The sequence below is a fragment of the Apus apus genome, chromosome 8, assembly GCF_020740795.1.
Source record: "Apus apus isolate bApuApu2 chromosome 8, bApuApu2.pri.cur, whole genome shotgun sequence".
In the NCBI taxonomy this organism is placed as follows: Eukaryota; Metazoa; Chordata; class Aves; order Apodiformes; family Apodidae; genus Apus; species Apus apus.
In genome coordinates, this window is record NC_067289.1 from 16406685 (window position 1) to 16430304 (window position 23620).

General features: G+C 44.5%; 1 protein-coding gene across 2 annotated transcripts; it reads right to left on the reverse strand.

The window, feature by feature from the left end:
* Positions 1-265: 265 nt before the first annotated feature.
* IQCG (IQ motif containing G) lies at positions 266-23620 on the reverse strand. 2 transcript variants are annotated; one of them, XM_051626836.1, is made up of 10 exons: positions 23347-23620; positions 18842-18989; positions 15114-15346; positions 13831-13959; positions 11644-11725; positions 4709-4870; positions 3774-3848; positions 2058-2189; positions 725-826; positions 266-482 (listed from the first exon to the last, which is right to left on the reverse strand). In XM_051626836.1, exons 2-10 carry the CDS (start codon positions 18965-18967, stop codon positions 348-350), a joined length of 1176 nt encoding a protein of 391 aa, XP_051482796.1. In that variant the 5' UTR covers positions 18968-18989; positions 23347-23620; the 3' UTR covers positions 266-347. The 2 variants fall into 2 exon arrangements, with proteins under 2 accessions (XP_051482796.1, XP_051482797.1); XM_051626837.1 differs by lacking the exon at positions 4709-4870.

Genomic DNA, 23620 nt, shown 5'->3' on the forward strand with positions numbered 1-23620 from the left:
GGGCTGCCCAGGAGGCCCTTGGTGCGGAGCATCCCGTGCAGGTGGGTGAGCTTAACGGGATGAGTCTCCCTCTGGCAGTCATGTTTCCATAAAGCACTTTGGGGGATGGAGCTTTCCTCACTGGTATCCAAAGCCCCTTCCTGCTGGAGAAATCTGTCTCTGCTGCATAAGGGCAGCTTCAAGATCTTAAGAGTTACTGCAGCTTCACCTTAATAGTGTCATGAACTGTGTTCTCCAGAGTAGCCTGAGCTCAGTTAACGTGCTTTATTTTGTTCTGTCAGACAGACAGACTGCAGTGCCCTGCCCAACAACAGCCCAGGAGCACATCTGCAGCCAGGTTTCTTTACTTATCTTGGCTTTTTCTTTGCTTTTTCCTTTTCTCCTTCCTTTTTCTGATTTAGGTGTTTCCCCTGAGTCTTCTTGAGGGCCTGGTAGGGGCCAAGGTTTCTGCGGACCATTACACCTCTCCACCAGGCCTGCAGCTGGAAGCAAGAGAGAGAAGTCAGTCTTGGGGCATCTCTCCTGCAGGAGGGAACCCTGGCTCAGGCAGCTGTGGCTGGGCCCGTGCTGGTTACACTGAAGGTTTCCACCTTGAGGCTGAGGGCATCTCTTGCTGGTGGCAAGGGGACAAGTGGGGGCACTGCCCTGTGACCCTCCCTGTACCACCCATGCCTGGTGTGATGGGCACAGCCCCAAGCACAACCTCAGCTTTGCTCCCCTTTACCTTCAGGATGCTCTTCAGCTCCAGGGCATCCTGCTCCAGTTGTTTCTTTCTAGCCTCCCTTTCTGCCCGGTCACTGATGATGGTTTCCTCAAACACCTGGCACTGCAAGAGAGCACAGGGGTGACAACAGCACATGAAAAACACACCCTCTCAATTGCAGAGCCAACCTTCCAGGCTCACTCTGCCCAGCAGCTTGGCAGGGCAGAGCTCACCTGGACCCTGGTGCAAGGTGTCTTCTGCTCTGGCTATCTACTGGTCTCATGCACACAATCTGTTTTTCAGAGCCCAGCCTGGACTACTCTGACCTCTGGGTCATGATATGGGTCCTCAGCCTGCATCAAGGAGCTCCCTGGCAGCCCAAGGGTAATGTGTAAGCATGGGCCTTCCCCCCCCACCTCTCGTATTTGATCTTTCCTGAATCCAGATGGTAAATGTTCCTCATTACCACCACCAGTCCTCAGGGCACTGAGAGCTCTTGCCAAAGTGAAACCTCTCGTGGCCCAGGTATAATTAACCCTCAGACCCTGTGCTGTGAAATGACTGTCTGATGGCGTCTCAGGCAACAGATGGTGGGAAGGACCTGTGCTCCCCTGGGGGAGGCAGCAGATGATGTACAAACACGGTGGGGACACCAAGATGACAGGGTACAGAGTGAAAAATGAGCCCACAAGCAGGGAAACATCTAACTCAGTACCATCATCTCAGATCCAGTGACAGTAAGAAATTATTACAAGTTAATTCTTTCTGGCTCTAAAACGCCCTTTTTTCAAGACACTTCTTCCCTGTGTTGCCTGCTCTGCTGTGCAACAAGTGAGCAGCCATCACAGCATCGCTGGGATCACAGCCTGGCAGTTAACCAAGAGACTAATGTGGGGCAGGAATGGTTTTAACTGGAATCAGTTCCTGTATAACAGTGCTGTGCAGCTGGGAATGTGTGTCTGCAGGAGGGGATGGAGCTCAGCCTGGCATAGCCCAGGGTTGCTGAAAGGAGCAGATTTGTTCAGACTAAGGCAACAAACTTAAGTGATGCACAGTGATGGAACTGTCTCTTTGCCCTGCACAAAGGCTGTCAATAGCTCTCTCATTACTTGCTGCTATTTGAAAATAGCTGTGTGGGAAACATCATCATCCCACTTTGATGTCATAGGTGGCAAATAGAAGATGGCAACTCAGTCCCTGCCTTCCTGGGACCAGTGCTTATAATTGTACCCTGCACTTCAAAATTACTGGTTATTTTTCTTCCATGGTCCTGATTCCTTATCTGAAGGAGAGTAGGAAAAAGCCAGGATGCAGGTTTGCATGACTGAGCCCTGAGATGCTGCTGGTGTCTTACCTCCTTGGCAATCTTCTGCAGTTTTTCCAAGTTGTTTGCCTTTGATGCTTTTAGGGCATCCAGTTCTTCATCTTTGGCACCCATGTCATTTTCATACTTGTCTGCCCAATGTTCCAGCTCCTCCACCAGTGTCTGCATCGGGACAGAGGGGTGGTCAGCACAGTGCAAAGAGTCTCCAGGGGAAAGGCTGCTGCTGTTACCTGGCCTGCTTTCAGGATGATGGTAAGAGTCCCATAAATTTTGCATGTCTTTACTTCTCACCTGAGCCCTGAAAGGATCAAACCCCCAGAACTAGTGATGAGTATCTGGTGGCTTGGAGGCTCCTCACTGGGGGTTCCTGGAAGCCACAGCACTGGGCTGGGGATGAGGAGGGGTTGTGCTTTCAGGGGTGTGTGAAGAATGGAGAAGCACAGGGGGTTAGTTTTGTGCACAGTCAATCCTGGGGAAGTAAATGACAACCAAAAGCCATTCTTTGTGCCTATACAGAGGGAGAGGCATTTAAGAAACAGAATTTGACAGTGAGAAAGCTTTTATCCTCAGCTGGACTCCCTGCCTTCTTTCTGGATTAAGCTCAGCACACCAGGAACAAGGTCCCAGGGCACAGCACTTCACGTCATTTCAGGTTGTGAACTTGGCTTTGTCTCAGTTGTGAATAGGAGGGCAGGTGTTGCTGAAACAGTCACCCAGATGACTTCCTCCCATTCACAAATAACTTCTCCATAGCAACAGCCATGATTGCTTGCATGGAAAAATAATCTGAGGAAAAACATCAATCTCATTACAGTGTCACAGCTGGACACACAAGGGAGGTGTGAGGCATGGTCATCCTCTTCTCTGTGAGCCCCTATAAAGCCACCAGCTGCTGTCTGAGTGCAGAGAGGCTTGTGCTTTGCCTTCTGGTAGAGGTCAAATAGGCTGTAGCCTGTATGTGGAAAGTCCCCTCACTATGAATCGTTGATCACACTAAGGCTCTGGGATATGGAGGTCACTATTTAATTGCTCTCAAGATGCAGCACTTTCTTGCACTCAAACGTACATTTTTTTAAAATTATGTTCTATTACACATTGATGTTAGGTACCCTGCAGTAGTATGGGTTTCCTTCCAGTCACACGGCTGCTTTCCAGTGTTAATCACTGTAATGGGCATGGCTGTTAATTATAGGAAAGCTCTGAACATCTGGATCAACAGCACAAGGACATACATGATTGATTGCTACTGAAAAATGGGTATAATATTTGTGAGTTAGCAATTATTCAACTCTGATTCTTCCTCAGGTTAAGACAAGGTGGCAAAACTGGGCTGGGAATTGGTGTCATTTCCTTCTTGGTGCCCCCTCTGTGCAACACTTGGGGCTGTGAAACTGTTGCATTCCCTTTGCACAGCAGCACCCATGCTGGGAGCCCCAGCTACTGCCCAGGAAGGTCTAAACAAAACCCCAATTAGCTGAACACAACTGTCTGAGGGAGGAAGAACCCCTAACACCTGAATAAACACTGTCAGTCATTACATGACTTCTAATTTTAAGGCAATGTATCCAAATGTAGCAAATCCCAAGCCTGGGAGAGCAGGGTTAATTAAACAGTGAGGATAAGTAGTTATCCAAACAGCTGTAATCATGAACCTGGGAACTTTGGAGCAGTAACTGGTTTTCTTTAGGCACTAACTGGTGATACAGTGTTTATCAGTTGCTGTTTTAAGCACAAAGTCACCCCTACCTTGCAGCGTCGTCCGAGGAAATTTTCAACCTCATTGTGGACCTGGATCTCCTTGTCAGTTTTGCTCTTCAGCTTCTGTGATCAGCACAGACAGAAAATGTGAGAGACAATGTTAGTGTGTGTGTGTGTGTGTGTTTGTACACGTGCTGCTGCCAGACGAGGTGGTAAGCAAGAGTGCAGGAGTCATCTGTGGACTCCACAGATGTTCTTCCCAGTGACAAAGCTAACCAAGGCAGTCCTTACCCCTGGGCCATCCATGAGGAAGGGACAACTGGATCAGACCTTAGCAGCCAAAAAAAAGACAGAACAGTTTGCAAAACCTGAAGAGCTTTCTAGGCCAGTTCACCTTCTGGCCACAGGAACAGCTCTAGCAGCAACGTGTGCTGTGAGCAATGCTCGGAGTTTGGGCTGCTTATGTCATAGAATCATGGAATTGTTTGGGTTGGAAGGAACCTTAGAGGTCATCTAGTTCCAACCTTCTCCTGTGAGCAGGGACACCTCCCACTAGACCAGGTTGCTCCAAGCCCCATCCAACCTAGCCTTGAACACTTCCAGGGATGGGGCCTCCACAGCTTCTCTGGGCAACCTGAGCCAGTGTCTCACCACTCTCTCACTAAAGAATTTCCTCCTAAATAGCCTTGTAACTACACCCTTTGGACATTTCTCTGACGATGGTATTAGTTCAAGCAGTCCCTGCTTCCAGCCATTGCATCCTGCAGCCATGCTGTTCGTGCTGTTCATGCTGTTCCTGTTTGCAGGACCATACAGAAAAGCAATGGGGGAGATAAAGACTTCTGACCTCGATGAGCTCCCTGTTCCAGTTCACAGTTCTGTTGGTGACTGCAATGGAGAGAAGAAGGACATCTAGGGAGTGAGGGAGGACTCTTTCCTTAGTAGCTGGAGATGCCTTCTAGTAGCCATGGGGAAGGGCTTACCTGAATTTCCTCATCCAGGGCATTCTCTGCATTGCTGCACTTCTTCTTGGTTTGGTGGATCTGGAGGTCTGTTCTTTTCTTCATGTAGCTGATCTCCATGTCTGTTTTGGCCTTTGTCTCCTGGAGCTCGTCCATGAGGTAAGCAATTGTTGTATCTCGCTTCTAGCAGAGGAGTCAGAAAAGCACAAAAGCAAGCCTGGAGACTGAGCTCAGCTCCTAATCTGTCCACTCCCTGATCAACTCAGCAGATACCAGGCTATAGGCTTTACACTTTCCCTGAATGTCGCTCCATTTCAACCTCTACTTCAAAGAGAAGTTTGATTTGTAACACACACAGAAGGCAATAAACTCATTAGTGAGGAGTGGTTACTTCTGGAGAGGGTAGAGTGATAAAGTGGAACAAGAAGCCAGGCCTTCTGGTCTCAGTTATGCTTATTATAAGCATGAAAGAAGCCAAATAATTTCAGCTGCTGAAAATTAGGCCTTACTAACCTCTGAGATTAGGCCATCTCGGTGAGTTAGCATCTCTAAGAGTCAGATGGTGCCTCAGACCCACGTAAGCCGAAGTTTGAGTTCCTAAAATGGACTCTCTTCCTTGGATTCATTTTTTTCTAGTTACACTGTAGCTTTATACACACAACCTTATGAACAGGTGAAAATCTAATCTTGTCTTGCTCATATGTTTAAACAGTTCTTTCTTGAAACCTTACAAGGTAGATGCTGCCCACTTTGTTATAAAAGCACAGACCCAAGGTGAGGAAGAAGTGCCAAGGAAAAGCTGGCTGTGAGCTGCCAGCCTATTCCCTGTCCTTTGTTTCACAATGGAGCTGAGCTTTCCTAGGGGAATTCTGTTCCCAGGAGCTCCCTCATGGACAAGAACCCTAAGCCAAAGTGCTCCATTTGTCCAGCTTTTGCAGCCTGCTCAGAAAACAAAGTACATTTGCTAGATTTGGGATTGTTGTTTCATCTACTCCTTTTAAATTAATTTATTTGAGCAACAGATAAAAGTTCATTGGGGTTAGAACTTGGAAGAACCACCTGTAAAATGAAAAACTCTGGACTTCTGTATTAAGAGTTAAAAGGTCATCAAAACCTGTGCAATTATGCCAGATAATCTTCACGCCTCTGGTTTGGCACCTGATTGCTCCATTATAGCCTTTCTCTTTGCTTTCCTGCCCTGCTATGAGAGGTTTGACATTCCTCAGCCAAACCTTTCAGCTGGAGATGAAATACCCAAGTGCTGTCATTTAAATGTGTTGAAACCCACATGTCTTGTCTCTGAAGCACCCTCACATTCCTTAGGTGTGTAAACATGGAAAAGTGCCACAGGAAGAAGGCAGCTCCAGAGTGCTGTGCTCAAAAGCCTGTGCAGCATGACTCATTTGGAAAAGGTTTCCTTATAAGTGGAGTTTGGAACAGTTAAAAGGAAAATCCTTCCCTCTGCACCCCTTGTCAGACATCATTAGGAAGAATAAAGTGTATTTATAGGGCTCAGGACAATTAGGGGTCTTGGCTGATGCTGTTTTGTGGGTTAAATTCACGTGTTCACATTTTTTGAAGGTTCCCAACATCAGATACTATTCTACAGCCATATCATCATGGGACTGCAGAGACCTACAGACATCACCGATTTGTGCCCCTCTGTTTTCCCTGGTGTGAAATTTTTGGTGGGCATCAGGAGGGGCTGTGTTCCTGGTCAGTAGACATGGGAGGTGATGGTATCACTTTATTTTGAGATTGTTTTTTCTGTGTCACGGTAGAATCATGTTTAAATTGAGGGGCTGGCAGGAAGACTGGGGAGATGCTAATGAAAAACACTGATTTTTTGGTGGCACTGAGGCTCAGCAAAGCCAAGTGCTGCCAATGTCAGTGTTACTGCTACCTGCTAAGGATCTGCAAACAGGTCAGGGAAGAAGGGTTCAGCCTAGGTTCCAGGGTACTCAAAGAGGTGGGGCAGAGAATGAACATTTCACCAGGTTATTTTCTTTTTCATCTCAGCTTTTACCAGAGCAGAAGGAAAAGTGCTTTTGATTCCAGCACCCCAGGCCTCAGCTGGGATGGGGGCCCATCTGCTCTGTTTGTTTTCTTTGTTGTAGGGCATGTTTGTGGTTTGGATTTGGTCTGTGGTGTTGTAAAACATCTTTGTTAGGGGTCAGGAGTTTGGGGGCTTGATTACACAATCCACAGCAGAGGGGGAGTGAAATATCACCCCCCCACGGGTGGTTTATTGCTTAGAAAGGCAGCTGCAGGCGTGTGGGCAGCTACCGCAGCCCCGCTGGTGGACCTGGGGCTGCAGAACTGGGGGACGTCCAGGGTGAGGCTGCAGGTAGTAAATGCAGCAGTAAATGCCCATAAGTCGTGGGCACCATCTGTGGAGTATCCTGCTCCCTGAGCTTCAGGGACAGACACTGGGAACATGAGTTAACATTTATTCCTTCTGGTTTAGCATAGCAAAGGTCCCAGCCAGGACACAGTGCACTTAATGCAGTAACCTCTGGGCTGATTACTTGGGATGACTTCAGCGTTGAATCTGCCAAACCAAAGATACAAAATCATACCTCGTGTGTCCAAAACTATCACAAAACTGGCAGAGACCAAGATCAAAACCCAGGAAATAGTTGTCAAGAGCCAGTCTGCTTCACAAGCAGGTAAACAAGCTGATTTTCTCTGATCCCTCAGCTTGCAGACATCAGCTCAGAGGCCTGTCTGTTGTGTTACCAGTGCCACAGGATTCTGCCCCACAGATGCTGTTTGGCAGCAAAAGCAACTGCCCTGAGCTGGAATGTATGAGCACTCCTGTGTTTTCTTTCACTTTGATTTATCTCTCTTCCAAGTGCCCCCTAGATCTCACAGCTCTTCCACAGCAATTAGTATGCACAGTCACTTAAAATACAGCTGGTTACAAAAATAGCAAAGAGGAGGAATTCCTGCAGTGGGATAAACTCCAACTGCCATTTGGCAGGCCCTGGGAGGGGGCAGGGGAAGGGGTGCTGTACTATGGGCCGGCAGGGACCTCCTGCTTCCCCAAGTGTGGATGAGCTCGAGCCTTTCCACTGGCAGCTGCTCTACCTCAGCTTGCAGAGGCTGAAGATACCCTTGGATTTGCTGAAGGTCTTCAAGGCCAGGTTGGATGGAGCCTTGAGCAACCTGGTCTCGCAGGAGGTGTCCCCTGTCCATGCAGAGGGGTTGGAGCTAGATGATCTTGAAGGTCCCTTTCAACCCAAACCGTTCTGTGGTTCTTTGATCCACACATCTGCTGCAGCCTGGACTTGCTTCCCTTGAAACCACAATGTGCAGCCCTATGGACACCCCCTTAAGGCCAGGGCCCAGATCTCTGTCCGGGTGCTGTGCACCCCTGGGAAGCGCCGCAGGGAACGGGCAGCAGGCCTGGCAGGTCACCCTGCTCCAGGTGGCATCTCCTGCAAGCCTTGCCAGCTCAGCTCCCATCCCCACTGTGGGGCCAGCTGTGTGAGGGGCAGTTTGTTGGCAGAGGGAGCAGCCCTGCTGGCAGAAGGACTCTTGTCAAAAGTCCTGTGCCTCCGGAGCCAGGTCTGGACCTGGTGCAGCAGCTGCTGAGCTGGCTCTGAGGGCAGCGGAACCCTGGAGCTCTGGACCACGCAGCCCTCCAGCCTGCTACTGTAGTCACCTGGTGCATTCCTCCAGCAGGAACATGCACCGGCAAACGTGTAGATGTTTAAAACATTCCCCTACAACACTTTGTCAATGCATTTACCTCCTGGGAGAGGATAAGGGAAGGAACATGACGGGTTTTAGTTGTACCACTAAAAGCACTACCGAGCTGCAGGCTGGGACAGGATATGTTACTAAAGCCCACGTGGAGTGAAAGTTACAGACCTGTTTTCACGGACACTATGGTGCAAAATCTTGGTTTTCTGTCTGGTAGGTAGCCTGAAACATCACTGCTTGTTATAAAATTGTCCCTTGCACAGGTGTATGGCAGGACTGTACCACGAAATGTACAGGACATCAACAGTCTCTGGGTGAACAGCAATGCAGGAATTCTAAAGTTTACATTCCCTAAATGTTTATGTTAAACTGTATAATCCCATACAGCACTAACTTGTTTCAAAATCTGTACAGGCTGCCATCACTTGTCCAGGAAACCAGAAAAAAACCCAGTATCTTTTGTACAAGCTAGAAGATGAAGACTGCAGCAGCAAACAGGACTCCTGCCACCACACGAGAGCTATGGGTGATGCTTCTGCATGAGGGGTAAGAACAAAACCAGATTGATCATTTCAGCCTTTCTAGAGACATCAGTGCTTTCCAGGAGGTAAGAAAACAAAACAAATATAAACATTTAGCATTTGATTTATGTGCCATTAGAAGGAAATATGAGCTAAGCAGGCTAATAGAGCATTAATTAGCATCTCATTAAGAGTATCTAATTAAGAGCTAGCAAGGTTGAAAATACAAACATACAGGCAACATGGATGAAGCACAGACCGTGTTTTTCTGGTTCTGTGATTAGATTTGCTCTCTTTTGTTTTCTCATCCACTAGACTGGAGACAACCATGTAGCCTTTTGTCTTCAGGTCTGTGCATTATTGTTGTTCAAAGTACTCCGAATCAGCAAGCTGTATTTTTGTTTGTAATTAGTTGGCAAGGTGACAAATCGTGCAAATGTCTGTAAAACTGCCTATGGGAAAATCCCATATGAAATGAATAGAAATTATTCTCCCATGGGAGACACAGTGAGACACCATTATTTTTGGCACAGAAGGAAAGCAGTACTTGAAAGTAGTCTTGTCTTTGATTTGTTATCAAAGCTGAAACTATAAGGAAGCCCAGAAAAGGACTATTAAGCTGGAAACATAAAAACAAAATCCCAGATGAGTGCAGATCCCACTTGATGAGGCAAAACACAAGAACAGAACTAGCAGAAGTTACGGAATGAGCACAGAGAAGAGAAGCCTCAGCATGGGAGCTGCTCACCTTCCTATGACTGCAAGAGACAGGAGAGGTGCAGGGCAGGACACAGAGATGTGCCCAGCCTGATTGCACAGTGCCAGGACATTGCTGCTAGTGCCAGATGGGATGATCACAGCCCCCTTTGCACCAGGCCCTGGGAAGGCATTAAATCAGAACTGGATACATATGCATGTGCAGACATTGAGAGGTTTGAGGTGCACTACACAGGGACCTACTTCATCATATTCACTAGCCCAGGGAGTGGGAGAACAAGAGCTTCCCAGGAACCATCAGAATCTGACTCAGAATGGGTAATGTGCAGAAGCAAACTGGCAACATACAGTCCCTGAGCCTGGGAAACTATCCAGCTTGTTTCATTTCACTGTCACACAGATATCAAGGGACTTTTTGGTTGTTCCACAGGGCCTGGAAATAGGCTCCCATACCATTTCCAGTGGCAGTGAGTATATATTGAGGTGAACAGCTCCCCTTTTTAGTCCTGGCTCTGACCTCTGCATCCTTTAGATGTTCTGTTTGAATCCACAGGATAAAAAAGTTAATCCTTCATTTCCCTTTTAGTTTCCACAACTGTTCTTTCTCAGTTTGTCTCCTAACTTGCTAACTTTCCATTTCCAGTGACTCACCTTCTTTCTCCTCTGTATGTCTACAGGTTTTTTTTCCAGTGTTCTTTTCATCTTGCTATGCTTCCCAGTATATGTTGTCTATTTCCAGGATCTCTGCTAGTAGATGAGTACTGACCTAAATGAATTTTCCCATCTTGTACATTTGTGCTTTCTTCTCTGCTGTTCTAGTATCTGTCCCAGACTTCTGCTGTTTCATCAGCTACAGACAGCTGCATACACTGCCAGTGCCGGTAGATCCTTCATGTTCTTACAACAACCCTGTATTCACAATTAAACTTTCCACTGCACATGCATCCAGGCTGCCAACACAAACCCTACATGTTCTATAAACTGTCCTTCACCTGAATGTCAGTGGCTTAAAATTCTTCTCTGTAGCCAACTATATCCTGACTTGATGATGGTTCACACTTTTATCCAAAGAAAAATATAAAAAATTCAGGGATATTGATTCTTTCCTCAGCTGCCCTTTCTGTCTTCTTGCTCAGTACTGAACCAAGCATCAGATTCTTGTTCCTCTTCCAGTCCATGTTTAGCTCTGAACCTGCCTGCCTTTTGCATGTTTTCTGTCACACACTCCTTGCCTCAGCAAGGCTGGGCTACATTTCTGTGTTTCTGCACAGAACTGCATGTGCTTTTGCTCTAAAGCACACATAAGCATCAAGTCTGATCTGTCTGGTGAGCATCAAAGTGACCAGGGATACACCATTCAATTGATTTGCACGTATGTAGCAAATCTGACATAGCCAGAATGCCCCAGATTTGCTGTCCATGCACACACCATTTGTGTGCTGCAGACAGAAGGGCTGAAGCTTTCCAGAAAGATCAAGTTGACAGCATATGTGCAATAACATCGATCTGCCCTTGTGTAGGACTCCCATGTTTGGGATTTTCTAATATATGTAAGCCTAGAAAAACAGAATAAAATAATCACCTTTTCCCCAAACAAAATTGTAGGTAGACAAGTGATAAGCCCCTATGCCAGCTTTCTGTCTCATTCCTTCATTCTCACACCAGCTTCTGCAGCAGGTGTCAAGTCTGTAACAGTATGACAGAAGCTTAGATTCTGCACATAACCTCTTTCTTACTGATTGCAGGCGTCTGTGTTTTTGGGGTATTCTGATTTGATCATGGTGTCTCACAACTGTAAGCACTTCGAGCTGGACACTGCTCTTAAAGTCATCAGCAGGCTTATTCAGAATACAGATCTTTCTTGTAATTATTCTGCTTCTATATTCCTAAATGATGGATCACTAGATATGCCACATGTCCCCTCCTCTGAGTGCTAGTTCCTGGGCAGCAGAGGCAAGCTTGCCAACAGCCTTTCCCCCTGGCTTCATGCCCAGGGTTAAATGATCTCACCTTAAGTTCTATTTCAGTTTCTTTCTTGACAGCTTGCAGCTGTTTCTTAAGTGCCTTTATCTCCTTCTTTCCTTCCTCCTCCCTGAAGAAGAATGGGAAAATACAATCACTTGGATATATCAAAAAAGACAAGGGGAAGAAGGGGAACTTCCTGCCTCCTGATACACTGCAGCACAGAGCTGAGCACCCCCCCACTTACCCTGCTCACTCAGCAAGTTTCTAGCAGCTGAACTTAAAGAAGTGCACACAAATGTGGCCTTCCGCTTCAGAAAAGCAGAAGACAAAGCCCTTCCCGTGGCTGAGTAGCAAAAAAGGCATTTATCTCTTCATTCTGAGCCTCTGGGAGGCAGCACATCTGCAAGTTAGGAACAGAGACTCCTCACCAAAGCCAGTGAGTTGGTAAATTAATCCCAAAAATAAGGAGGTGCACAGACCCAAAGAGCATGGGAATGAAAAGGAGAATGAGCAAAAAAACCAGGGGATGCTCTTGTTGAAAGCCTGGAGTTGGTTTGGGAATGATGCAATTCCTATAGCAGAGAGGAAAGGAGCCTATCAAGTTTCTGCATTTCAGGCAAAACTCTCCCTGACTGTGTGCAGAGACACGCCTCATCAGCAGGCAGTGCCAAGTGCTGCAGGTGTCATTATATATGTAGGGAATATAGTTTCTTCATCTCAGACTTAAATCTTTCAAAAAACCTCAGATTCTGAGGTCCATGAAGGGATATGAGTGAAGGCCAAAAAGCTACAGAGCTGTTTACCTGCTTAAAACAAAACAGGTGCAGTGCTGTGTTAGGTCTTATTATTATCTTATTTCACCCTGAAGCTTTTCTAAGCTTTTATGCTTGTGCTTTGTTTTAAAGCCAGTAAATACTAGAGTTGGTACCTGAGATATTGCACCCTGTGCCAACCCTACAATCAAACATGCATTTTATTTGCAGAGCCCTTTCAGAGCCCTCGGTGACTGTGATAAACAAAAGCTCTTGATAAGGAGCTCCAGTCTTACTGCAGACTGTTTTCAGACTAGTACATATTGACACAAAACCAGACAAGTATATATTAAATTGAAAGACAGATCAAGTTCATTCCATGAGAAGAAAGAACAGTAGAACAAACAACACAGTAGAACTAACACAGGGGTTAGATTTGGTTGATAGAATGCAATAAAAAGGATTGTGTCATTTCTATTATAATTTACTCCTTTTCATGTTCCAATATTGGGTAGTCATTCTACATGCTGCTTTCATTTTTTCTTTCTTCCATGGATAAACAATAAATCCCTTGGGTTTAGACAGTGGAAGAGCTGGGTTTCATGCTTGAAATCTCACATTTCACTGGAAGCTGGGGACTTGCATTGGAGGCAGCCACTGAGCCACCTCTGGGGCTGTTCCAGTAGCTTGGACTCACAACAAATCATGATTTACAGCAGCAGCTTTGCTGTCTACCCTAACTGATGGGCCTGAGCTGCTACACAGAGCAAAGCAGCTTTAAAATGGCCAAATACTTCTCTGATGACTTCTGTTGTCTCTGACAGGCTGGGGACTGAACCAGAGCTTCTCATACTGAAAAAAAACAACTCCAAAGCATCACTGCACAGAAGTCTGAGCCTAAGGAATTACCAGTTTGAATTGAGATTGTAACAAATCTGTATCCAGTCAGATTTGGGACAGAAGAGGATCTATAATGCTGTGGCTGGTGGATTAGCCTTAAGTAAGACAACTGCCACTGTCACCATCTGTGCTAGCCCCTCACTGCTAAAGGGACAAGGGAGCATATTAGCATTGGGGTCAGAGAAGATCCTCCTGGGCATCACATCACCTAAAGACCATATGTTGCTGGCCCTGGTTTGAACAGATTCTCTGCTGCTCTGGCTTTCACTGGGGACAACGAATTAAAGATCAGGGAGCCCCTACATCACATTATGTTTTAATTGACATGGAGCAGCATTTGCATTCATGCAGACACTGATGTCCACTGTGGTGAAAGCTCAGGCAATTCCAAGCCCAGATCAGTATCAGAATTATCAGTTATTTCTTTCTGGAAGGGAAGAAAGTGCTATTTGTAAAGTAGAGAGCAGAATCATTTTTGTACCTTGTGGTGTTTTTTTTTTTTCCTTTTTAGTGTGTATTGAGGCAGAATGGACTTTGGCTTTCAGCAGTTAAGCAGGAAAGTACTGAACACAACACTGACCTGATGAGGAGATCCTGAAACTTGTTCTTTCTTGCTCTCTCTTTCTCAACAGCTTCTGTCAGGGTATTAAATGTTCCTGATTCCTGCATCTCCTTCATGGTGGCTGTAATTGTATCACTTGCATACTGCCTGCCAGGAAGAGAAGGAACACACCAGTAATTTATAGGTGCTGGTACTACAGTGTCTGGCATCTTTATCCATTATTGTTTGCAGGTAAAAAGGTAAGATCCCACTTCAGTTCTTAAATCTCTCAAACCCAGGAGTGCTTCTCCCATGGTGCCTGCTTCTTGTCCATCTGGGACTTCTGTATTAGGAGTTGGTTGAAGTTTCAAAGTGTTGCCCTGAATGCTACTCTAGGAAATAGCCAAGAGGCACAAATGTACCCTTGCTGTGCCAGACTGTGCTGTTGCCCTCAGGAAGAGGGCTGCTGGCCTGCAGCAGTGATGACAGCCAGGCAGACCTTGGACAATGAGACCTGAGGATGCAGACAAGTGTGTCTCTGAAGGGATATCTGGCTGCCAAAATACCCCAGTGCAGCCTTAAGCTGTTCTTAACAACTAGGCTCGCCCAGTTTATTGAATTTCATGGTGCATATGGTATTTATATTTTAGCTGCTTTTTCCTCATTTGTGTTAGAATCTTCTTGAAGCCCTTTGTTAAAATAACACTAGAAGACAGAAGCCAGGAGGCAGAAAAAGGCATACTGAATGCTCAGCTTCCCAGTCTGTCTCTTAAACCAAGGGCTGTTAGTATTTCTACAAAACAACTCACTTGATTAGGCGCAGGAATAACATTATTTTTTTTTTTTAAATATACTCTTTGGTCATTATCAACATTATCTGTTCTATCAAGAATGGCTGTAGTTGCCATGAAGGTGATGTTTTGCCTGCAGAATAACCTCATTCACAAGGCAATGCTCAGATCCTGTTCTGCCTGTACATACCTGCTAGGGGAAGCTGACTCCAGATACCAGAACATCAGCACTGGCTGGATCCTGGCATCGACTCCACCCAAGCACCCATTATCCTGGCTAATACTTCGCAACTCCATTCAAAATAAACTGGTTGCCATTACTTGGTATCCAGAAGCAAGCAAAGGCCCAAACTAAATGGGCTGTGAAGCTAGACCCCCCCTGTGCTCCTCAGAGATACTCCTTCTGGACCAACAGTGAGATACACCAGGAGTGTGATAGTGGGAAACTTGTATTTTTGCTTCCAAGAGAAAGACTGAGAACTTTACAGCTCTGAGCATCCCTCAGAGCCATCATATTTGTGCTTCACTTACCTGTCAGCCTGAATTTTTCTGAGATGCTCTACAGGCAGAGGACTGTGTTTCATAGCCCCACTGGGAAGATGAGAGGTTCTTTTTAGAGCTCCAGTTTTCTGCAGCTGCTGCTTCTCTTTGATGTTTTTTGGAGACTTGGAGGCAACTGTTGCACCACTCCCTCGCTTTTGGTGCTTAGTGTCCAGCTCAGATTTCTGAGTCCCTGTGATTTCTTTCATTTCCTGGCTGCTAGTCTGAAAGAGAATAAGAGAGACCTGTTCGCACATTGGGCAGTAGAAATAAACTCTGAAAAATTATGTCAGAAGAAGGGAAATTAATAATAAACTAGAATGAAGCTATGAAGTTCATAGCGTATGTTACACTCTTCAAAGACTGGAAAATGAGAAACATTTATCTTGGTTAGCTTTGAGCATATGGTATAGGCTCATTAAAGTTTATGGATCAAAAGTCCTAAGGTGCCATGATTAGAAAAGGCCTCGAAAGATCAATTAACCTGCCCCAAGAGACGATGGTTCAGACTGTGTCATTCCTGACAGACATTTGTCTGACATGTTCTTAATGCAATGGAGACCACACACCCTCCTGCCACTGCCTGAGTGTTCCAACAACCTTTACTGTAAGAAAGTTTTTTCTCTTCACCTGCAGTCGAGCCCCTGACTTCTTATCCTGGTCTCCACAGGGACAGAGAACAGATTATTCCTTCCTTCTTTGCAGCAGCTTTAATGTACTGGAAGCCTGTTCATCTGTTTCCCCTCAGCCTTCTCTCCATCTCAGCCATGTCCCACTGCCTGTCACCGTGACCTTTCCCTACAATGTTACTGTGATAACAAGGGCTGACATGAGTGGAAGTGAAAGAACTCAGCTCTCTGTTTAGCTGGGTTTTTTTGAGAGAGTGACAGCAAAGGAAGACTAACATGAATTCAAAGAAGAACTTCAAGATATTGGCAGCTCAGATCTACATGGGAAAGTATCTTGTGACTGTGTACAATGTTATTTAAAAAGAAAAAAGTCCAGAAAAGCAAAAGCACACTATAAAATCCAGTGAGGCCTTGCTCCTAGGAATTTATCTGCTTTATGTGCTGCAGGTAGGAACGCAGGTGTGTACTCTAGGATATTAAAATAAAATTTTCCTGCCTGCCTCCTAGCATCTCTGGGGCTGAACACTCCCTAGCAGTCCTGCTGAAGGGAGCTGTGGCAGGCACTGCCAGCCCATCCTAGTCCATAGCTGGTGCTCCCCACCCTGGCTGCTTGGGGAAACGGATTAGAGAACTCACTGAGCTGAAACGTTTCCCAGCAAAAAAAGAGACAGGAAAAAATATTTTTAGCAGCACCAGTTCTCAGTCCAGATCCTTCCACAACCACACACACGTTTGTGTCAATGCAGCACAGAGGGCAGAGTAAAATCAAGCATTCAGGGCACAACTGTGTATCCCACTAGTATTTCCAAGAAGGCATGTGTCAAGTGAGGCTCCCTGAGTGCTCTGTGAGGCTGCTGTGATCCATGGGATGCTTCATTCTGAGTATCTTGGACATCTCCAATAGGATGAATCATCCTCTGGCAGTGCCTGACTAACCACTGACTACAGAAGGAGTCTAGGTGACTACTTGCTTAATTTTTGGACAGTTAAATTTACATTAGACAAATCCCATGCAAAGTATACACAGACCAATGAAAATTACATAGTTCATTAGAAAAAAAGGGTTTGTATAGTTTACTAGTGATGGCTGTACTTCAGAAAGAACTAATTTTGGCAAGCAAACTGCTTTAATATCATGTAGATTTTGTGAATGCTCTGATAGATGTTTTTTAGTGTCTGGGAAAGCTCAACACAGGCTGTAGCTGGATTGTCTGTAAACAGCAGAGACTTCCACAATAATAATTACCAAATAATTATGTAAGAGCAAGGAGTTTGTAAACTGCATGTGGTGCCATCTGTGTCATCTCCTAGCTGTTTATCTTTTGCTAGACTCATGCCCAAAATTCAGCAAATAGAAAGGCTGCCTTTCTCTGCACTGCATGAAGCAATGTGCAGGAGTCCCTGATTTGGGAACTCAGTGAGGTGCTGGCCAGCACTGTGCTTAATCCTCTCAAAAATGTCATCAACTGAAATGTCGACATCAGTCTCTGAAAATGTCACTGACTGACAGAGCTCCAGGGGGCTTTGCAAATACAGGTCTTCCACAGGTACAATGATACCAGCCAAATGTAAACTGAGGAATGGGGAGGAGTAGCAAATTACAGAGCACCACATTTAGCAACTGTCTGCCCTAAGCCATTTTCTTTTTTCCACATTGTCTCCTTCTCAATATGTCTTGGCATCTTTAAGAATACAGGTAAGGCTTCTAGTCTGGGAGAAAACTGTTTTAAGAAGTAACTTGGAAAAAAATTAACATCTGTGATTGAAGTGCAAAGCTAAAGTGTTTTCTCTATAATTTAAGTGTACCTTTAGTAGGTCTATCAACCTGCGTCTTTGTGTCTGAAGAACAGCTACCCTCCTAGAGATTGCTCTTCTGTGTTTTTTTGTTTCCCACCCAGCTCTGTGAGGGAGAAGCATCCTCTGGAAGCAGGGGAGGCTGGCTCCCAGGGCTCTTTCCAGGGAAGGATTGCCCTCTATTGCACAGTCGAAGTATCGTTCTTACCCTGAAATTTACTGTAACACCATCTTCTGCTGCTTTGCAATGGATTTTTTTAAAAGAAGGTGGTGTGGAAAGGAAACACGTAGAAAACCACATGTTGGTTTACCTTCCTCTTGCATTTTTAAGTGGTACATCAGAGAAAGTGAGCAGCATTAGATTTGAAAACTCAGATCCCAGTGTTTAATTCCATTCTAGTCGCAAACTTTTTTCTTTTTTGAGTTCCTCTTAGAAAAGAGTTTCAAACCTGCTTGAACTGGAAACAGCCTGCTATGTCACTTAGGATATATGACGACAGAACTTAGGACCATTTACCCCTCAGGATTGTTCCATCCTGTTTCCTATGTCTATCAGCTACCAGAAATACCACACCTTCCTCCACAGCAACAAACCTCTGCCTGAGCATTAGGGCTTCTTCTCCATTCTTTATATCTCTGCCCAAACTCTCTTAGTTATGATGCCTATTAGAAATCAACTAATTAATAATGGTCAACGAGAATGGGTAGTTACTAATATATTTTGAAGTGAAATCTTTCTTAATTCACTGTCTGTGAAGACTAAAAGAAGTTTAGCACAGACTTAGAGAGGAACAGAAATATCCTGTTATTTTTCATTTTTAAAATAGCTGCATATCTACATAAGAACCTGAATATGTTGTGTTTCCTTTTCCCTGAGCCTTTGCTTGTTATCTAACAACGACAAATTTAAAATTATAAGCCCAGGAGCCTCATTTGGGGTCAGTAGGGTCATAAAATCATAAAATTATTTGAGTTGGAAGGGACCTTAAAGATCATCTCAGTCTAAGCCCCCTGCATGGGCAGGGACACTTCCCACTAGACCAGGTTGCTCAGAACCCCATCCGTCCTGGTCCTTTGCACCAAGTCTTGACAAAGGCTTCTCAGTGATGCTGCAGTATAAATATTGAAGTTGCTCATCCATGCAGTTCTGTTGTGCTTCTTCACCCAAGGGTCATGGAGCACTTAATAGAAAATATATCTGAGCTGATTTTTAAAAAACACTGCTAGAAGACACAAACCAAGACAAGAAGAAAACCAAGAGAGATTTCTTTAGAGAGAAAGGATAGAGGCACATACATGGCTGGTGTCTGCCTTGCCCTCACATGGAACTGGCATCATGTATCCAAGAATTGAGAGCTGCTCAACAGAATCCTCCAGCACAGCAGCAAAATGCAGAGCTTCCAGATGAGTCAGTTTTTCCATTTCTCTACTCTCTGGGCTCTTGCTAGGAGGAACAAAGCCAAAAGATACCAGTGAAAAAGATGTTACAGGGTAAGTAACAGTAGTTTAAACTAAAGCCAGGCCTGAAGTAGCCTTATTTGCAGCCTTCCATATACTTCCCTTGCTTTGTTTATAGCTTTTCATACACTGTTTATAAGAGGAGCCAGGCTCTGCTAATGGCTGCATTCAGGGACAGTGGGAATGTTTAGCTTTCACAAAGCAAAGCAGGTCCTGGTCCCTCCTGCAGCAGATCTGGGTAGACAGGCTGAGAAGGGAATGGGTATGAAGGTACAAACTGGGTGAGGTGGCCTCACCATTCAGTTCAAATGTTTCATGGTGGACTTTGTTCTTTCAGAAGCAACAGAATGAAGGGGTCTTTTGAAAATGAAAACAAAAATTCCACACCTCATAAAAATCTCAAGTGGTGAACCCTCATGCTGTAATTACTACATTGCCTGGACTTTTTAATGATCAAAATCCCCTCAGCAGGAGCTGTTAGCACCTTAAGATGTTGACAGGCAAACAAAAACCAAAATCTGGACTAAGTAAGCTACCTTTAACATCTATGTTGTTTTATTTAAAATTGCACATCAAATGTAAAGCTGCTCTGAGGTACATTTGAGCATTCCTTTGCCTTGATTACAGATGGAATGTTGTGAAAGCGCATCCAGGGAATTAATCACCATTAATCCAATTCATTGATTCACCATTAATCCATGTGAATTTGGTCCATTTAGAAAAATGCCTAAGAAAACACCTGCATAAGAATGGAGATTTTGAATGTTTTGGTAAGCTATTAGACAATCCCACCAAACCCTATACTCACAAAAAAGATACTTATTTCACACCTAGCACAGTTTGAGTCTGACATGACTGAGATCCTGAATATCACGACAATGGAAGCATCAGCATCCACTACCAAAATCTTCATTTGGCTGCTAAACCTGGATTTGTGCCATCTGTAAAATCCTGGAATAAACATATTCTAGGTCTGCAGAATATTACTGTCCAATCTGTAAGCATGCCAGGGAGACACATCAGACAATGCCTGTTAGCCTGGTTAATAGGATAAAACAGGGCTACACTAAATGAAAATTAGATGTTTAGATGCAGGTATGTCCTGGATCACTGGAAATCAGTGGGTTTTCATAAGCAACTTTACAAGTGCTTTAAAAAATTCATAGTTACTATAAGCTCTCTGAATCTATTACCATTTGTCCTTGTCCTTTTTTGTTGTTTTCTTGTTAAAGAAAATACAGTAATTTACAGTTGGAATATGAAATTCATTTTACTTGGGCAGAAAATATGGGTCATTTGGCAGTGTAGGCTTTAGTAGGTTTCTATTAGTATCATGATAGGTAAAACAAACAAGCACAACTTAGATTTTATGTATTTGCTTCTTGATGCCCATGATGATGCCACATGTGTTGAAATGCCCTGTCCTTTGTAAAGGACACAGCTCTCCTTGGGCACAGGACCACAACTAGAAAGCCAAGTGTGTGACTGGCAGTGTTTTTCATGACAGCTACAGGTTGTAGTCCATGAGACTGGAATCTTACTCCCTTTTATCCAAATAACTGAATCGTACCTCAGAATGTAAGACTACCAAGTGCACGGTCTTGCATTAATGGTTTTAACAAGGATTTCTGCTCCAAGTGGGGAGCACAGGGTGAAGAAAAGGTTCAGGGGTGGCCTGGCTCCAATGTTATCAACCATGATGGTGATGGGAAGTCCTGTGATGCAGCAGGACTAGTGTTTTCAGCAGGTAGAAAGAAGTACAAGTGCTGCTGGAAAAAGCATCAGTAAACCTCAGAGGAGACAGGGTCCATGTTTCTAGTTGTTTGTGTTAGAAAACAGGTACAGGAGAGGACTAGTGGGGTGATCATAGGAATAGAAATTCTATTTTACAGGAGGTTAAAAAAACTGAGGACTATGATTACTCTCTGTAAATACATAGGAAGGGCAGACAAGCAGGGAGAGACAGAGCCGCTTTAGTTAAATGATAATACTGGTCCAGGGTCAAAGGAGTGTAATTTCCCCTAAGCCAGGCAATTATGATAAGGTTTCTAACTTCTGGATGAATGAAGATATGGAATTGCCTTTCAGACAAGATAATGGTAGAGGCACCCTAAATTATTTCAAGCAGTTTTCTTAAATCATGGCAGGAAAAGATAATAGCAAAGGAGTGATTCTGAATGTTATCAATATGTTTACATATTCTTCTTGTACAATTTCTACTGACATCTAATTAGTCCCAGTGTTCAGGGCTTTTGATAGTCACCTATAACTAATAAGAAACTGAATTCCTCCCTTTGCTTCTGAGATTTTTTTCCTCTCCTTTCTCTTAATTATAAAAAAATGCTACAGCTTGACACAGGCACCTGATTATATCATTAACAAATAAACCATTAGTAATCTGTATAATAAACTGAAAACATCACATTTCCTTTCTTTGCAACCTCAGAATAAATGATAAATGTGGAAATGCACAAATTAAGTATTTTTACATAGAGAAAGTCAGACAATGTCTCTTCCAGTCAACAGGCACTAATAAAATAGTTTTACTTGTTTTTATCATTTTAAGAAATCTACAATCTGTATTCAGAGTCTAAACAACATAAGAATAACCTATTACACATGGTGTCCTAATGCTAAAAATATGGTGAAAAAAGAATAGTTGGGAGAAAGCTGTGCCAGATGATGCTGACAGCATTCTTGAAAGAAGAAATCATACTTGCAGCTCTCATAGGAAAAAGTGACTTCTTTGGAAATAAAGGAGGATGCAATAGCTTTTCCTGTATCCCATCACTAGCTTATGTCTAGGAGAGAATTAACTCCATATACAATGTGTGTTAAGAAAGCTCACAGCTGGAATGCTCCTCTAAATCCTGCTGGTTTGCTCCTCCTGTGTATCTCCTCTTATAACCATATCCTCACTAAGCAGATGCATGTGCCAAGCCAGAACACTCTGGGCTTATGTTGACTTGGAAGTGAGATGGAAACCACTGTCTGGGGCATAAGAAACATTAGAAATAGGGAGCTGCTTTCCCTGGATTTTGATGCTAAGGCAGTGCCCACAGACCATCCTCATGCAACCATTGGCATCGACCTTAATCACTGTGCTGTGCTGAACTCCTTCATTAAACTCTATTAATAATAATAAAAAAAGAGGTATGTGAAGGGTTCAGCTTCTCCCAAGAGTATAGGTTGACATTCTTTCCCTGCTGATCTAAAGGGAAAGAAAAATATATTCTATCATGAAATAATTTTTAAAACAACTGTATGAAAGGTCTGGCCTTCTATTCCTTTGAGGATTGCAACTGCCTCTGCTCTGTGAGAGCCCTGGATGCACATTTCTCCCATCTTGCTGTCTGAGAAACTGAAACAGCTTCAAAGGCAGCATTTTTTGCAGCATTCCTTTTAGTCAGTTAAGCAGTTACTGATAAATTCCAGTGAGAAAATGCAAAGCTGAGACTGTTGTATCTCCTTCAGCTGTTTTGCAAATGATTAGCAAAAAGGCATTCTGAATATCCACACTGGCAGTGGCTTGGGACATAAATCAGAAATACCTTAGTTTTTACCAAAAAAAATATGTCTCCTAGACAAGTGAAATAGTGGTAGCCTTAGAAAAGTCTGCCTAGCACTAGAAATGGAAAGGAAAAAGAAAAGGCAAAGGAAAAAAAGAACCTTGAAAAGCTGAAATAATCTTGGATTTGGCTGAGAGACACGATTCAGGTTTCATCCTGACTGCAGAGAAACCCTTTCCACTCCTCCTCTCTGAGGGCAGGAATGAAAGACCTGGTGCTACTTTCAGCTATGTGTCCCAAATGGGACTAAATCTGTATAGGGCAGGGAAAGATAAGATTTAGGAGCATTTGTTGGCTCTGGCATCTCTACTGCTGGAGAAGGGAGTTTTGACAGGTAGTTTATTCTCCTCAAAGCTGGGATCCTCTCCTTTCTCCCACCAGGGGCTCCCAGGACACATCTGATACTGCTAACTGGGTAGATCACTGAGTGTTTGTGATTTACCTCTTTCTTAAAGTAGAAGCCAACAGGATAATTCTGAGAAGTCATAATATTCCGTCCCTCCTCTGTTCCTACTTCCCCATCATTTCACCTATGGAAAACCTCTGCTTGTAGATGCTTACAAGGCACTGAGTGCCTTGACCCTGGCCCAGCAAAGTACAGATAGACTCAATCTCCTCCTGGATCAGGATCTTATTCCTCAGCCCAGGCTGAAGCTCTCCAAGCCCAGCTAGTGGCAAGATGACAGCAGAATTTACTGCCGAGATCCCATTTTTCATAAAATCACTCCAGACACATGTTCAGATGCAGCTTAAGACACATAGGAACAAAGTTACCGTGAAAGTCCAGATGGCCAGAGCACATCTCGTATTGGGATCAGCTCCTAAATCACTTAAAGTGCCCTGACAATGCCCCTGAACTCCTGGCTCCGGGAGGGAAGTGCCAGAAACCAGGAGCAAACGACCGCGACTTCGGAAAATGAGCAAGGACCTGCTTCGGCCTGCTCCTGCTTGGGAAAAGACGGGAAGCAGGGGCCCCGGGCTGAGCGAGGCGGAGGATTCCTCACGCCGGGAACACCGCGGCTCCCGGGCCGCTCGTCTCCATGGCGAC